Here is a 16,486-nt window from a genome sequence, read left to right as displayed (position 1 = left end):
CTCTATCTGCGTCAGAAATCACATTGTTCTGATCTGTTTAAGTGCAGTGAAACAAACACACCATACTGCACATGTTTAAACAACATTGGCAGCATTACCACTGTGCCAGTAAAGGGAACACCTATGTAGTAATAGGAATGCAACACAACTGTTACAAAACACAGTACCTGAACAGAGAGTCTGCCATTGGTGTTAAGCACTTTGGCCTGCGCTTCAGAGAACACCCTTTCAAGCCTCTGTTCCATCATTTGGGAGAACCGACAGGACCGAGGATCATCACCTGCTCCCACAAACTGCAGCACTGGAACATATAAACAAAATAAGCTCATAAAACTGTACACTGGCATAGCTATTATTCTTCAGGATGCTTCAACACTGTGTTTTCAGCATATTTGGCAGTGTTTTAGAACCAATGAAAATGGGGTATTTACTATTTTAGGTCTTATATACTTAAATTCTGACTTAACATGCAATATTGTAATTTCCTCCTCTGATGTGGTATCGTATTTTCTTACATTTCAAATATAGTTTTCCTAAAAAATTGCTCAAGGCAGAAACAAATTAACAGTAAGTCTCAAGCTGATCTCTGACTTATTCCTTTGCTTGATTCCTGAGTGACCAGTAGCTGACCTGTCTTCAGCTGGAAGCCAGTGGCTGGGATGGTTCTCCATGATGCAACTGGGATGGGCAGGGCCGTTACCATGGGGAGGTACTGTCTCAGGTCTGCAATGAGCTTATCACGGCCGTAGGAGTCCAAGCCTTCCAGCACTACAGAGGGAGGGTAAACAATGTCCCCTCCAGTCACGTGATAAGCCACTGTCATGTTGGGAGAACCGAATACTGTCTCCACCTGAGAGGGGGATTTAGAGAATTAGATGTCTATGAAGAACCAGAATGGTAAGCTTTAAACACAGGACTATTGCTTAATCCCTGAACAGGAACAGATAATCCATGAAAGTGAACAGAGCAAAACAGTTGCTTCTTTACTTCCTCTGTAAAAGCCACTGTTGTGTGCTAAAATGGAGTCCAAGCCGGGACTGATGTGGAAAGTTCTTTACCATCTTGACATATTACAGTAGGAGAAGCAGGGGTGTAAATAATGAAATCAATGATGGCTGAATTCCATTTAGCTGCTTCACTTTCAGGGTCCTGGTACTGTCCATGTTGGCTCACTGTCACACTGTCATGGCTTACCAGGACTCTTTAAGAGCCATTGCTAATGCTTAACGCTACACCTGTGCTTTTTCTTCTGTAATACGCCAAGTCACAATGTCTGCTGTGAAAAAGCGTATCTGAAGCAAGTTAATTTTTTTTTTTTACTTTTTTATTTATCTGAAGCAAGTTTAAAGGTTATTTTCATACCATAATGAAATTAAGAGCAACCATCCACTGCATGGAGGCTAAAGTAGTAAATCAATCGAAATCGTTTGCATGCTTTGAAAAATGGTTGGCCGTCACGTCATTCACAGTTAATGGGCAATAACATATTTAGAGTATGGTCCTTTATGCAGGATCAGAAGGTAGTGTCAATCAGCCATGTTACCAAGCGAGCTGAATGACAAGATATTGAACTGTATTGGACTGAGGGAGCACTTGCTAGCACGAGCTTGGACAACAGACATGTGGAGAGAACCCAGAGGGACTGAAGAGTTGCTGGGAAGAGAGGAAAGATGAGCGAGACATTGGAGAGACTGTTAAATAGGCGGTTTGGGACAAACAAACAAAGAGGCTTATGTTCCCTCATTCCTCAGCAAAGGTATCACTGCGTTCTTATTCTCACAGAATCACACATGAAATCTGTGTGTTGTGTAACCGCGTGTCATGTCATGATTGTATTTTTGGGAGCAGGAGATTGCCTTTTTGGTGAACTGTAGGAAACCAGAAAGGACATGATGACAGATGTGGCAAAACTAGGTGTGTATGTGTGTGTGTGCACGTGTGAGTGCATGTGTATGTAGGACAGGTGAAACCATTCAGTTCCCTTATCTAAACCTAAATGAAAGCCTGTGCTGACAAGATCCGCTGGCCAAAACCCTGAGAGCCTAAAGTCTCTGTAGCTGAGAGTCACCATTCTGCCTCTTCACAATTCAGCCTTGTTACAAGCTCTATGAAAAGAGCCCTTATTATCACTTCATCCTCTCAGGCTTCACTCATGTGAAGGTGTTATTAAGAGATTGCATTTCCAGCAAGTCAGAGATTGGTAACACACCCACTAACTTTACCTCAACGAGTGTGAAAGCCTGCCGACAGATTAACCCAATGGGTTGCTGTAGTTTTCTAAAAGTTTCCAGTCACTGGGGAGCCCAAGCTCCAAGACACAAAAATAGTTTACTTTTATCTTTTTTAAAGGTTCCAAATGGTTTTAGTCTTGTGGTTAAATTTAGTCTATTTCTCATCATCTTTTTAGCATCAGCACGGCACATCGTTCTCCTCCCAACCATTTATAACCTATAATTAAAAACAGAAGCAATTTCCCTTGCCAACAGCTTGCTTCCCATTGGATGAGAGAGCAGTGCTGCTAAAAGGAACCCAAGCAATGTTAAAATGGGTGACAGGAGTGCACTGAAGCAAGACAACTCCAGAGAAAACAGAAAGAGAGTGAGAGAGAACATGTGAGAGCATTGACCTTCACATGGGCAGGACAAATACACAGGCCTCACCCTCGATTATGTGATGCTTCCACACCGAGCAAAACATTTCACAGGACTGCAGACATAAACACATACCGCACAGAAACATGCGCACACTGTTGTGCCTAACACTTGCTCAAAACTGCAACATTGTAAAGGCACTCCACTCCAACCCACTGGAGAACAGGAGAGATTCATTTGTTTTCTTGGTTAAAAAGAAAAAAAGAGAGAATAACACTGTTGGTTTATCCAGAACCCTGCAAATTTTTTTAACAACCAAATTTAATTCCAACCATTTTTTTCCCCACATGTTCAGTGTATGTACAGAGAGCATTACTACCAGAGGAAGTCTTTATCTCTTCATTTTACACTCAAGCAATCACCTACTGACTCAAACACACATTTCTACTTCTCACCAACAGCTTTCAGAATAGATTCTCATAGCAAAGAGGTGCTTCTGATACAAAGTCATACTGAGAGAAGGTATTAGAGGATTACTGGAGAGAGAGAATCATTTTGGCACAGTGGGAACCATGACTGGTTCCACAAATGGCTAATCCACAGACATAAAGATCATTGTGTGTGCACTGGATCCGTTTGTGTCATTACTGCAGGGGAAATGTTGGGACTGGTTTCCTCCTGGGTTTTTGTTACACTGTGTCCATTGCTCTGGTAAGATTGCCTTTTGCAAAAGATGAAGTGTTGGATAGATGCTGCAGAAGCTGCAAACAAAAGCTAATTAATTATGAGGGAGTAGGAGCAACAGTTCTTATCTACAGCACTGCCATAGTCCTAATCTACATCTTGTTTTAGTGTTGGTACAGTTACTCAAATACGTGACATCACCCATGGCCTTCTGGGACACATTCAGTCAACCTAATTTCTATATTGGTCCTCATCTCTTCTCACATAGCCTACATGAGGGTCCTTGGTGTAAGAGTGTAATTCACTCCACGCTAACAAACCTCCAGATTTCTAGTGAGGGCACAATTAGGAAGCATTTACTGTTCACCGTCTGAAGATTGTTTGATTATTTAGCCAGGGTACAAGACCGAGCTACAGTTTGTAAAGTAGTAGTCATCAATCAACCAATTAAAACTGCTTTAGTGAAAGAAAAAATATTTCCCACTGCACAAACAGAGCTTTTAACTTTTAACACTTACCAAAACAAAGATGAAAAAATGTTGTTAATTCTTTCTGGATTAATTTAAAATGTATTTTTGCATTCATTTGGATTCTAACTCACAGGGAATGTTTTATCTGTATCTCCAGCAGTACAGATTTCACTCAGCGGCTAATAAGAAAAACTAATACTGTCTGTATGGCAACCAAGCATGCTACTCTAAATCTGCTCTTAGGTCAAGATAACGCCTTCGGCTTAAAGTTGCTTAGTGACCACATCAGCAACAGAGAAACTTTGAGCACCTTTTAGCAACATATTATGTGTTTGTTAAAGGAAACTTGTGGAGTTTTTGACCACTAGTAGTGCTACAGAGCAATGATATTAAGGATGGTCCTTGTTTTGTTAATATTTTTGGGGTACACACATGCACACATTTGGTTTCTCAATATTCCACCATCAATGGTGGTCATCAATGTGGTCTTAACATACCAAGAAATGCAACAAGCAAACAAATGAACACAGCTCAGGAACACCTCAAGGCCCACAACAAGGTCCTGCAGACTTTCCAGATCCCAGGATGCACAGGAATAAGCCAAATTCACCCTCCAACCAAGGCAGGATCTCCCACTTGGAGGCCCCACCCTCAATGCACAGGACCCAAAGAATCCAACATTCCAGTGGCCACAAACTACACCCAGAGGTCCTGTGTTCCTCCCACTGACAGGTCATAGGTGATTTGGCAGCAAAATATCAAGCAGGTGGTTTTCATGTTGCGGCTGATCAGTGTATATTCAAGTCTATATAGAGAAATGAATATTAAACATAGAACAAATTTGTTTTATGATTAATCATCAGTAACCGTTAACAGCCTGACCTGAGCCTGGGCTGAACTATCATTCAGAGCTTTTCGGAGGCCCTGACTTAGTCCCCTTCGCAGGTTCTGCCTTTGAATGCTGTCCAATCTGTTTCTTCTCACATAGATGGAAACAACTAAGAGAGACATGGAGACAGAGAGACAGACAGATAAAAAGAGGAAGAAACTGAGACAGACACCAGACAAAATATGTTAGAAAAATAATAACATTTTACATTTGCTTTGATTGATTGTTGCAAAAGAATTATTTACCTGTTTTCACCCACAGTCTCTCTGTGATGTTGCAAAGCTGTGGTGGAGCCTCTGTGGTGGTGGTAAAAGGAGAAATGAAGATGGCAGTGCCCCCCCTGGGAGGACTCGTTCTGGGGACAGGTGGTGTGAACGTTCTCCTGCTGGTCTGAGTCCTGATGGTTGTAGTGATGGTTGTTCTCCTGGTCATAGGTGTGGGCTGTGGTGTGACCATGGTGGTAGACTGAGTGGTTCTCAAGGAAGACGTGGTAGTGGTGGGGCTTTTAATTTTGGTGGTTGAAACTACAGTCGTCGTGGTAAGCTTGACAGAGGCTGTTGTGGTGTCCTGTCGAGGGGGGAGAGGTGATACCTGAGATGTCCTCTCGGTGGGCCCAGCAGAAAGGGTAATTCTGACTGATTGAGAGGGGGCTAGACTGGCCACTTTTTCTTTGGGGAAAGTGAGCGCATCTGCTCTGGATGTTCCAGCTGCTAACTCATCTGTCCCTGTCTCTGTAAGGACAACAAAGGTCTCAGTCACTTCTTCAGAATCGATAGATAAGGTCAGACTTGGTGATGGAGATGGAGAAGTGGCTGCTACAGTTTTGACAGGCACAGAGGATGGTGCAGTGCTTGGATGCACTGTTGGTCTGACTGACACAAATGTACCAGAATGTGATGCTGATGATGACGCAGACAATGATGATGATGAAACTTTAGAAATCACTGAAGTGGGGGGTGTCGTATGTAAGGAGGACGTCTGGGAATCTCTGACACTAATGTATAAAAGTGGTGTTGGTGATGAACGAAAAGAAGAAGATGATGGCACCAGGTCTGTTGGTAGGGTTACTGACCTCGGTTTTGAATCAGTTTTGTTATTGATAGTCTCAGTGTCAGAGAAACTGACAGCAGAGTCGTTTGAAAGCAGTGTCACAGCAGAATCAAATGCAGATTCGAGAGAGTCAGTGTCTGCCGTAGGGGGGCTGCGCTCGCTCTTATACACCAGTGCCAGAGAAGATGCCTGTGAAGATGTTACAGAATCGGCAGTTATGTGAGAGAGGGGCAGAAAACCGTCTGAACCCTGTGCTGATGGAGCAGCAGTGTTTACAGTGGATTCATGCTTTACACTGACAGCCACAGCAGATCTGACATTAGTTGGGGACAAATTCAGACTCTGTTCTTTTTCTTCAAAAGTTCCTTTAACATGTGTAAAAGGTGGGTGTTCTCCAACAGTTGCATAAAGTGAATATGGATCACTGGCGATCACAGTTGGATCAGCTGAAGTCAATATATGCACATCATGCTCTTTTCCGTCTTCCAGCTTTGGATGTTCATATGATGGTCCATCTGCTGGCAAATTAGAATTTATCCTATCAAATGCAGTAGATGCTTTTTCTAATTCAGAGGTAGTGCTTTGCAAAGACTTGGTTGTTTTCCACTTTGCATACTGTGCCATTATTTTTGTGCCAAAGCTGTGAAGAGCACTTAACGTTTCACTGCTGTTTTGTCCATCACTTGTGGAAGTAGTTGCAGCAGTGGAGGGAATGCTTGTGTGTGTGCCTAAATAAAAATTTGATTTACCTGTTCCCATACTGGTGACTGATCCTGGAGAGTGAGGAGTAGCATTCGTTCGTCGTGTTAGGATGATTTCTGACGAGGAAGGAGAAGATTGCTCGTAACGGCCCGAGAGTGTCACATCATCTTTATGAGAAAGGCTTTTAAGAGTTTCTAATGCAGCATCAAAAGGTAATGCAGAAAGGGGGATTTCAGAGGGAAATCCTTTGCCAGAACCTTCAGAGGCTTTATTCAACACAAAGAAATCTTTTGTAGTCATGAAAGATGGAAACTGTGTTGTGAACTGCCCTGATGGAACACCCTTCTTGTTAAAAGCGGTGTCTATGATTAGAGTCGACTCTTCATTTCCATCAAATAAAGGAGCAACTGAATTCTTTGTAGCATTTCTGTGCAGGCCCTCAGCAGGCCTCTTTCCATATGTCTGTGTTGCTGATGTTTTAGTCTTTCCTGCATTTGTTTCCACCTCAAAAATCAAAGACGTACTGTGGCCAGTTGTCTCGGGTTTTAGGATAGGTGATACTGTCTGGTGATATTTACTTGGAGGTGGAGATAGACCAGACGGTTTATAAAACCTGGGGGAAAATGCAAGAAAAGATCTTGTTTGAAAAGATCTTTGTGAGGGGGTAGTCTGGGAGGATAATGAGGCTTTGGCTTGGTCTGCAAAATTAACCTCACTATTGGCAGAAAGGCCAGTGTTATGATCAGCATTGTTGTGGTTTGGGCTGAGGCTGACTAACAAGTGTGGTAAGTATGTCCGCATAGTGGGGTGTGAAAGACCTTCATACATGGTTTGATAGGTTATATTCTTTGGCAAAGCTGATCCAGAGTGAGACACTGTACTGTTGGAGGGAAATATCATTTTTGCCATTGACCATCCTGAAGACTCCTGAGTTATGCCTTGGGGAGACCTTGTCTGTCTTACTAAATTCTCAGTGTTTACGACCGCATTACTTGGCATTACTTGACGGGAATCTGTTTCTGATGTGGAGGAGGTTGTTCCTGTCCTGGTGATCGAACTGGTGATGAAACCAGTGCTGGACTCCAGTGTCGGCTGTGTGAATGAAAGTGAGCTATTAAGGTGAATTTGAGTAGAAACAGATTTGAGCTCTTCTTCTGCTGACACTCCCTGGTTGTAATTAATATTGATGACAGGAACTCTGTGGCTGCCATGACCCATTGCCATCAGTAAATCACCAGGATGAGATGCATGCTCTGAGTACACCGTGCCAGAGTGGATAGGTGTTAGCTTAGTGATTGCAGTTTCAGAGGGAGAGGTTTTACCTGGTCGAGTCTGGGACGAAACTGTAAAAAATGATGCAGTGGGCCTGAAAATCATTGCTGGTGATTCAGTTGGCTTTACAATGTGTGAATGTAGAGGAGATGTGATTGCATCGCCACTGCTTTTATGAACCATAGTCTGACTATGTGCAAATGTTACTGGATTTAACATCTGCTGTGTGACATGACTAGAAACTAAATAACCTTTAGGAGGGACAGACAGTAGTGCTGATGTAGGATTTCGTAAAGCTCCCTGCTCTCTTAGAACAGCTTGTCTCTCTTTTTGTTTGGTGGGAAATGAGGTGCTCATTTCGAGATCACTGGCCGATACAGAATTCATACCTAGGTTTTGGGCTTGAGTGGGTCTGTATAGAATCGTTAAAAGATTTTGTCCATGGTTAGGAGTAGAATGTGATGTATATGTGCTAGTCGCTGGTGCCTTGATTACTTTTGTGCTTGCATGCCTTATGTATGTTCCACTCTCACTCCACTCCACTGGTGAATGTAATGGGTATTTTGTCAATTCAGTCTCATTTGGAAAGTATGATGGTTTGTTCGTTACGCTTTGCAGTTCCTGTGTAACAGCTGTTAGAGAAACAACAGGATGGGTGGTGGATTGTGTGGTCATTAGACTGCCTGTCCAACCCAGAGACCCTGTTGGTGATAATGTTGCCATTTCCATCTGAGAGGCAAGGCTGGGCACAATCTTTTGTCTCTGAGAAGAAGAAATAGCTTTGTTTGTCCACCTAGCAGAAGACAATAGAGACACTTTGGATGATAACACAGAGGAAGTGGACGAAGCTGATGGAGACACTGATGATGACAGTGAAGATGGTGCTGCTGATGGTGAAAACAATGAGATATTCTTGTTTCCATCAATAAGGGACATGTGTGATGGCCTAGAATCCGTCGATGCTATGATAACAGCCAGAGATGGTGTGGTGTGTTGGTGAGACATGTTGGAATTCAGACCTGAGCTGGCAGGGAGGATCCTATCTCCCACAGAGGACGATGAGGAGGACATCTCTGAGCCATGGCTGGAACTATGTGAAGGCCTTTGGGTGGTGTGGATCTCGTCCCTGGTGATAGTTGGCGAGGTTTGATCAAGGCTAATCGGATTTTTGACAGTTCCTGCCATGACAGTTAAGACAGAAGAAAAGGCAGGCTGCCCTGATAGACCTTCCCCTTCAGAGTCACCATCTGAATGGATGACTGAGAAAGGCACGTCTTCCGCCACTGACAGGTCAGCCAATCGTTGAGCAGGAGCAGCTGTGGCTGCGGGGTCGCTTTGTAAAGACGAGGAGCCAGAGGCATCGTAGGTAGGTTTTTCTGTTAACAGAAAAGAAAATGAAAAGACTGGTTATTAATGGTAACCATACCTTACTCTTAAAGCTGAAGATATATTTAATTCCATTTCAAGAGAATCCATTAAAATATTCTTACATGTTGGTCAAAACTCTCATAAAGACACCCTTTAAGGGGGTTATAAGTTGTGAATAAAGGGTTTGTTAATAGTTTGTAAACCATTTATTAATCTTTGATATTTCAGCAATAAGATTAAGCTTTTCATTGCTGCTATTAATATTGATATCTGAGAGCTAAAAACATGTTGCTATAGATCACGTAGATTTTTTTTTTCCTTTCTTGTATCATTGCGACCAAAATTCATACTGAACTGAACATTTTACAGTTTAAAGATCAACATGTAAGTGATAAGCTAATGCTGTAATGTTGTGACACTGTTTCAAAATGAACTGTTAACTCATCAGCCGAAATATACACTGCCATCTACATACTGTCTGAGACACTATATAGACAAAAGTGTCCAGACAGGCCTCTTTATGGGGCTGTTCTTCAAGAGTTTGGCTGGGCCCCTTACTTCCAGTGAGGGGAAATGTTAATGCTCCATCATATCAAGACATTTTGGACAATGCTATACTACCAACTTTGCGGCAACAGTTTGGGGAGGCCCTTTTCTATTCCAGCATGACTGTGCTGCAGTGCACAAAGCGAGTTCCGTAAAGACATGGCTGGGTGAGTTTGGTGTGGGAAGCCTGGAAGCTGATACAGCTGCAAGGCTGTCTATCTATTTAGAATGTGATGTCATTAAAGTCCCTGTTGGTGTTCTGGTCAGTTGTCCCAGTACTTTTGTCTATATAGTGTATATTGGACTAGAGTTGTGTTTGTCCTCTCTATTTGGTAATAATGCAGTTATAAATGTAGTGACTCCATTAATCCTCAGCCGTTTCTTATTTTCAAAAACCCATCAAGTTTACAACTATGAATATTAACAAGTTGTTAATAAATGGGTTTTGGTTATGAATCTGTGCAGCTCTTTTCCAGAACGTAAGTGGTGAGGGCAAGGGTCTTCCTTAGAGCTATTTTAAAACCTAAAAGCAGGTTCATTCCACAGGAGGATAAACACCAGCCAAATGTTCAATCTGGCAACCAAAAACTTGTTCTTATTAAAAACTGACTTTAATGCATCACTGAATGGCTTATTTTAGAAAGAAAGAAAGAAAGTGACATATTTTGTCATTGGAGGGAACTCACTCCAACGAAATTTGTTCTCTGCATTTAACCCACCCAAGTGACGTGCACACACACACAGCAAACCCGGGGCAGTGGGCGACCGCGTGCAGCGCCCGGGGAGCAGTGGGGGTTAGGTACCTTGCTCAAGGGTACCTCAGCCATGGACACCGGTACGGGGAATCGAACCAGCGATCCACCGGTTACGGGTCCGACACCCTAACCGCTGATCCACGACTGCCCCATTATAATCCATATAATATATAATCCATTATAAAGGTTGCTTTATTAAAAAGCGATGTACACATTCCTGCTGTCTCTCAGCCAAAATAAACGGACACGTTGATGCTCTGTCCTATTAACTGGCAGTGTGAAAAATTGGATTGCCTAAGCAGCAGTGTGCAAATTAATTTAGTCTGTGCATCAGCACAGAATTACCTTTTCCAAACATGACAGATGAAGCTGTTACAAAGAGTCAGGCATGTCACACAAGCATGTAAGAGGCCTGATTCAAACTTTATATTTCGCAGATGTCTGGGTTTTCAGGTTCAATTCTGATGGTTTTAGATAAGCTATTAAAGTTATAATAAATAATAACAATTGACTTTTGAGCTGTAATTATTTTAACCTCTGTGCCAATGTGAAAGCAATCCCCAAATACTACTCGCACACCAGGTTTGGAGGAGTAAACACATCTTTCTAATAGTCACAGACACAATGCCAAGGGCATGCATTTATGTATTCCCAGAGGAGAGAAAAAGAGACAATTTTCAAAGTGGAACAAACAGAATTATTCAAGAGATGGCAGCTGCATGCACAAGTACAGTTAAGATAACACTAAGTAACACTCTAAGAACACACAATGGACTCACGTTTCAGTGCTGTGTGCCTTTGCAGAAATTATGCCTCAGTAAAAGGCAGAAATGGACAGAGAGATATGGTTTACATTACAGAAACCAGAGGGTTCATGCAGCAAGACATCCAACATAAAGTTGTCTCTCATCCATTAGCATCCTGTCCTCTCCTTTTATTCCCTACACATCCTCAGCACATCCATACAGGGGTTCTTTTATCCATTTAAAAAGCTTTGCAGTCCTGTCACACTTCCCACCCCCTCAGCATGTTTCCCCCCTGCTGAAGTGCAACCAGCTAGCACTCGCATATAACTCTAGTGCTGGATGGACATGAGCAGGAAAGAAAGTAAGCTTAGATGCAAACATGTACCTGGACTGGATACTAGATACTCACAAACCATTCATTTTACCTCATACTGTTATCTGAGTTTGCTTGAAAAAACGTAGAATTTGAGCTTAAACTGTAAAATTCAGAGAACTGTCAAGCCCTTACTGTGGAAATAACTTATGCCCTTGAGTGCATGTTTTCTGAATTACACACATGATGATTAGCCCGAGGCGATACGTGCTCACACAGCTGGCACTGTAAGGCTTTCAACAAACATTTTTTCTGTCTTTAGACGAACCAACTATTAAATGAGAACTCAAATTGGATCTAATAACCACAAACTCTGTAAAAGTTCCAGGTCACTAGCTCTGCTGTATGTATAACGTGTTCTTAAATGTCACCAATATCCCAGAGAACTAGAATAATGCTTTTCATAATTTGCTTTCAAAGGAATAAATCTTTGAATTTCATTAACTGCCAGCATTATTTTTTAAAGACAGTTCCTTCATGCTGTATAAATGATCCCACTTAATTCCTTTTCTTCAATAAATCACTAACGTGCTAAAATGTGATTAGTGAAATTACTATACTGGCGTTCTTAATCCATCCTTAAAACTGCTGAAATAAAACAAAGAGTGGGAAGAAGGAAAAGGTATTTCTGTATCCACAAAAGACCTTTCATACACCAAAGGATTTGTGTCCTACTTCAAGGCCAAGAAAAGGTCAGTCAGTCAAAATCAAAATGAAAAAATGAAAGAGGGCTTCCTGCCCCCGCCTCACCAAGGATTTGGGTTTGTGGGATGCCGGCCAGTCAGAGCTAAGGTGTGGGTCCACCTGTGGTTTGCCACCTGCTCTGACAGAGCTGAGCATATGGGAGGATTTTAACAATGGATGAGAGAGGACAGGGTGTGCAGATAAATGGAAATGTTGATAGAGACAGGGATGGGTGATGAGAAAGGGTGTGGAAAAAAAATGCAGTGGAACAAGAACAAGAATGTGCCTGCAGTCCACGAGTGCCATGGTCATTCCTAACAAAAGGAAATTATCTTCACGACTGTCATATTATCAAGCTTCAACTTTGAAAGCAGGTTGACAGATGATGTCACATTACTACAAGTAATACAAGATTGTGTAATACTTTGTGGTACGAGGTCAACTTGACATACATTGGTTCTGCTTAAAATTCAAAATCCGGCTTTCAGATTGGACAAAACAAGCAATGTGGAGATGCCAACTTGGGATATGAGAAATAATGATAATTTTCTTTTCAGTAATTATCAGTTACCACCGTGCAAGCAAGTAAAAGCTTAACGAAACAACATCAGTCAGTCCTTATTACAAGCTTGTGCTATGCAGCCAAACATCTGTTCAAACCCACACCCATATTTTCAATTTAGGTGCTGGTTTCCAAAAATAACTGATAAGTCAGGATGCATTTTGAGAACAGTGTATAAAAAGATGCAAAAGACACCTACAATATTTCCACTTGACGTTTGCAGCTGTAAAAAACTGCAACAATATGCTGATACAGAAAATCTGTATATGATGATTTTTTGGGGGGGGGGTTTGAAAAATGGGATTGTCAATGTGGTTAAATAACAATGAAAAGATAACCTCCAGTAAGAAATTGATACACCAAGCATGCACAATGAACAAAGTGTTTGGTTTTGGTACTCTTATTAAGTCAAGTATCCGCTACGTGATCCTGACTGGTCTGTAAAAGCTTCTGCAACTGCAAAAGATACAAACCACAGACCTCATTTCCACACTTATTTCTCTCCCTCTGCAGCCAGCCCTATCTTTGAGCTACCAGGACACAGACATGACACTGCCGGGGCTCCGCTGCTCCACTCATATTATACACTACTTCTCCTTTCGCTTTGAACTCTTGCTGTTCTCTTATATGCAGAAAATGGTAAACAAAAGTGTATAATTCAATAGTGGGTTGGATAGAACCCTGGGAGCAGAGAAACAAATGTAAGAACCTTGGTCCTTCTGAAGAAGTCCCTCCTATGTTTTGGCTGTTTAAAGAAGGCGGCAGCAATTGCTTGGAGCTGTTGTTGTCGTATCCAAATTCAAAACAAGAGCTACAGTAGTGAGGTGAAGGGAAGTCTGGGAGGGGAGAATTTTGATGGAAAATATCATTACACATGTAATTCACATAGCCACTGTGTTTTCTGTCTGTGTATGGAGGCATCATGTCTGTGCAGGGCTGGAGGAGGAGGGTGGCAGTGATGCCAAGCACTGCTGAGGTGACAATATGGATGGGAGGGAGGATGTCACACACAGCACTAAGCTCATTTATTTGTTTATTTATTTATTTATTTACAGAGAGTGCAAACAGCACAGCAGGCTGAGACATGCATCAACTGTCTGGATCACAGCCCAGCGGACGCTTAACCCTGCAACACAGAGACATGTACATGGTATTAAAAGAGATGTCCATTCACCCATTTATTACTACGGACAAGGAGGTTATAGTATGAGTTTTAGTCCTATTTATCTGTGGTCATGAAGACCAAGAAACATGTCATTAGTTTGTGGTGTGATTCCAGGATTTGTTTAAAGCCGGACTGTAACTTTTGAAAGAGGAAACAAAAAATTCCTCTTTTTACAAAGGAAAAGCATCACTTATTATAAAAAAAAAAAATAATAACACAGTCTTGTGCCGCTACAAATCTGATGAAGGAAGTATTCAGATAATTTACTTAAGAAAAAGTAGTAATGCCATATTTGTGTTAAAAGTAAAAAGTCCTACACTGAAAATGTTACTTAACTAACAATATAATCAGAAAAGTATAAAGTCAAAGTATTTAATGTAGAAAAATATGTGAGGTAAATCAGGAAGAGAAAATATTGCAGAGGCATCTCTTGGCCAAGGATAGCTGTGTGCTCAATCACAATTAAAGATCTTTTTGGTCAGCTTTTCTTCTGGCAACTGACCAAGTCAGTTCCACAACCAAACTATTTCACATCTCTGTTCCACAAGACATGATTCCCATCCCATGTCCATCTCAATAGCACACTTAGCAGCATGTCCGTGTACCGCAGGGAAGAACCACATAGCGCAACAACTCTGGATAGCATCACTTTCATGGGCATCCTTCAAAAACCCCAGACTCCTGCCGTGTAAAATAAAACTGAGCCAACCATTGAACCATGAAGTTTAGAAAATGCTGAAAAAGCAAAGTCAGGACACAGTATCATTGTATTCATACTATAGACCCACATACAGTAAGACTCAGACAAAAGCAAGCAGTCTCGACACCTATTTTCCTTCTTCTCTCTTTGTATCACTCTCTCCTTCTCTCTCGCGCCCCAAATAAAAGTCAGCCTATCCACTGACGCTAAGGCTCTTCATCTTTTTTCAGCATGCCATGTCGACACACTGACTCCTGTCCTGACGCAGCTCAGGACACTGTAGTCATGGCTTATGTTGTTGCAATCTGTCCACTCCTATTACTGCTCGCCAAGGCTGTTCTCCACTGTCCTTGTCCCTGGGCTTAAGTCTTATTCAGGACTGAGCAATATAATTATGTATGAGAGAATTGCCACCTGGTAGTTATTAGTTTAAATGGAATATTTTAGCTGTGGTAACTAAATCAAAACTGGTACACTGGACTTACAAAGTATGGTGGCACTACATTAATTTCTTCTTGTATCTGTGTGTATCACCGTCTAAATAGGGATACATTAGTATAATGTTCCTATCAAGTGTTTTCTACTGCATCCTCAGTGAAACACACTGGAGAGTCATTTTTCAGGCTTTTAGCAAGCTTTTTTTGGAAGGTGACAGGGGACACATTCCCTCCACTCTCTCATAAGGGATCATATATCTGTTGCCTCAAATCCTTTTGGTGAAAATGGACAAAGCCAAACTTAATTGATTTCTGGGCCTCATTATGTAAATTCAAAAATTAAAATGCGGCAACATGCTGAATAATGTGAACATTTTCAACACCTTTGTTATGTTTTTAAGTCTTTATGTTATGCTAACGATCCACAATGGCACAAAAGGGTTCCAAAATATGGTAACAAGAATATTAGATGTGCACAAAGATAGACAAGTGATTAAGTCTCTAAATGTGAAACCAGATGTGCTGATGAGAATTAATAGAGCTTTTACTTTTGTTTCCCTAACTATGCAATGGCTCTTGTAATTTACTGTCTAGATAAGAAAAGAAAAACATTGCTTATCATTAAGCCACATTCGTAAAGTGATGTCATCCCAAATAATTATCCTCCCCAAGTGAGTGCAAGCTGTATTGTATGTTTCACTACCAATTACACTCAAAATCTTAATGAACTATTATCTATTGTGGTTTCGCAATGAAACCAATACAGAAGTCCCTAAAATAAACAATCCCATCAGCAACTTTTATATCAGCAGTAAGGAGTTACAATACTACATGGGAAGCACAAAGAACCTTAAGAGTCAGGCAGATGCCTGATTTTTTGAATTTATGTATTCTTCAATTGACAGAAACAAGGGGATACTAATCCTCTACACTTGACACTTAAAAATTCAAACCAAAGAAACTCCTTTATTTAAATAATGCTAAAAGTAAAAGTGAGCACCTTAAAATGACATTTATAGATTAAAAAAAATTTGTATGTCATTTTTTGCTTTGATGACAGATGAAGACGCTCCGACTCTGCTTATTCAGTATTGATAATAGAAAGAAGCAGTGACTCAGGAAGACCGAGGAAGAACTAGCAATAACAGATTAAAGGATCTCAGGTTACAACTGGAAGCACAGGGAGTCAACAGCTCCAGAATATAAGCGGCGGCTAAGCCATGTTGGGCCTTAAAAGTTATTAAAAGAATCTCAAAATCAATCTTAAATTTAAACCAATAAAGGGACACAAGAATACAGGTAGCAGACTCCTGCACTAGCTGAACCCACTGAGGACTGACTCAGGCATGAAAACAGTACATGAGTCCAGAAGTTTAGTAGTATTTATTAGATGGAAGTTACAAGATTTAATGAAACTGTTTGTGGTTCGAGGTTCAGAGAAATGTCATCCCTAGATTTCAGACTTTAGATTTTATATTGGTTGTCAGTAGAC

The 16,486-nt window shown here is 41.3% G+C and overlaps 1 protein-coding gene across 11 annotated transcripts in view; it reads right to left on the bottom strand.

Moving 5' to 3' along the window:
- Positions 1-16,486, bottom strand: part of kiaa1549lb (KIAA1549-like b) — a 54,922-nt gene that overhangs the window by 20,706 nt on the left and 17,730 nt on the right. For 3 of the 11 annotated variants that reach the window (XR_006843045.1, XM_046384969.1, XM_046384977.1), the window contains exons 2-5: positions 4,880-9,034; positions 4,628-4,743; positions 631-850; positions 168-301 (exon numbers count right to left, since the gene is read on the bottom strand). Coding sequence is in view for 10 of the 11 variants with exons in the window: in XM_046384969.1 (XP_046240925.1) it covers positions 168-301; positions 631-850; positions 4,628-4,743; positions 4,880-9,034 (4,625 nt within the window). In the remaining variant the exon portion in view is untranslated. The remainder of the gene's footprint in view (positions 1-167; positions 302-630; positions 851-4,627; positions 4,744-4,879; positions 9,035-16,486) is intronic. The other 8 variants (XM_046385020.1, XM_046385030.1, XM_046385040.1 and 5 more) reach the window with 8 other exon arrangements.

Source organism: Scatophagus argus, chromosome 1 (genome assembly GCF_020382885.2).
Source record: "Scatophagus argus isolate fScaArg1 chromosome 1, fScaArg1.pri, whole genome shotgun sequence".
Classification (NCBI taxonomy): Eukaryota; Metazoa; Chordata; class Actinopteri; family Scatophagidae; genus Scatophagus; species Scatophagus argus.
Note: the sequence above shows the minus strand (reverse complement) of the source record. Positions and strands in the feature narration are given on the sequence as shown.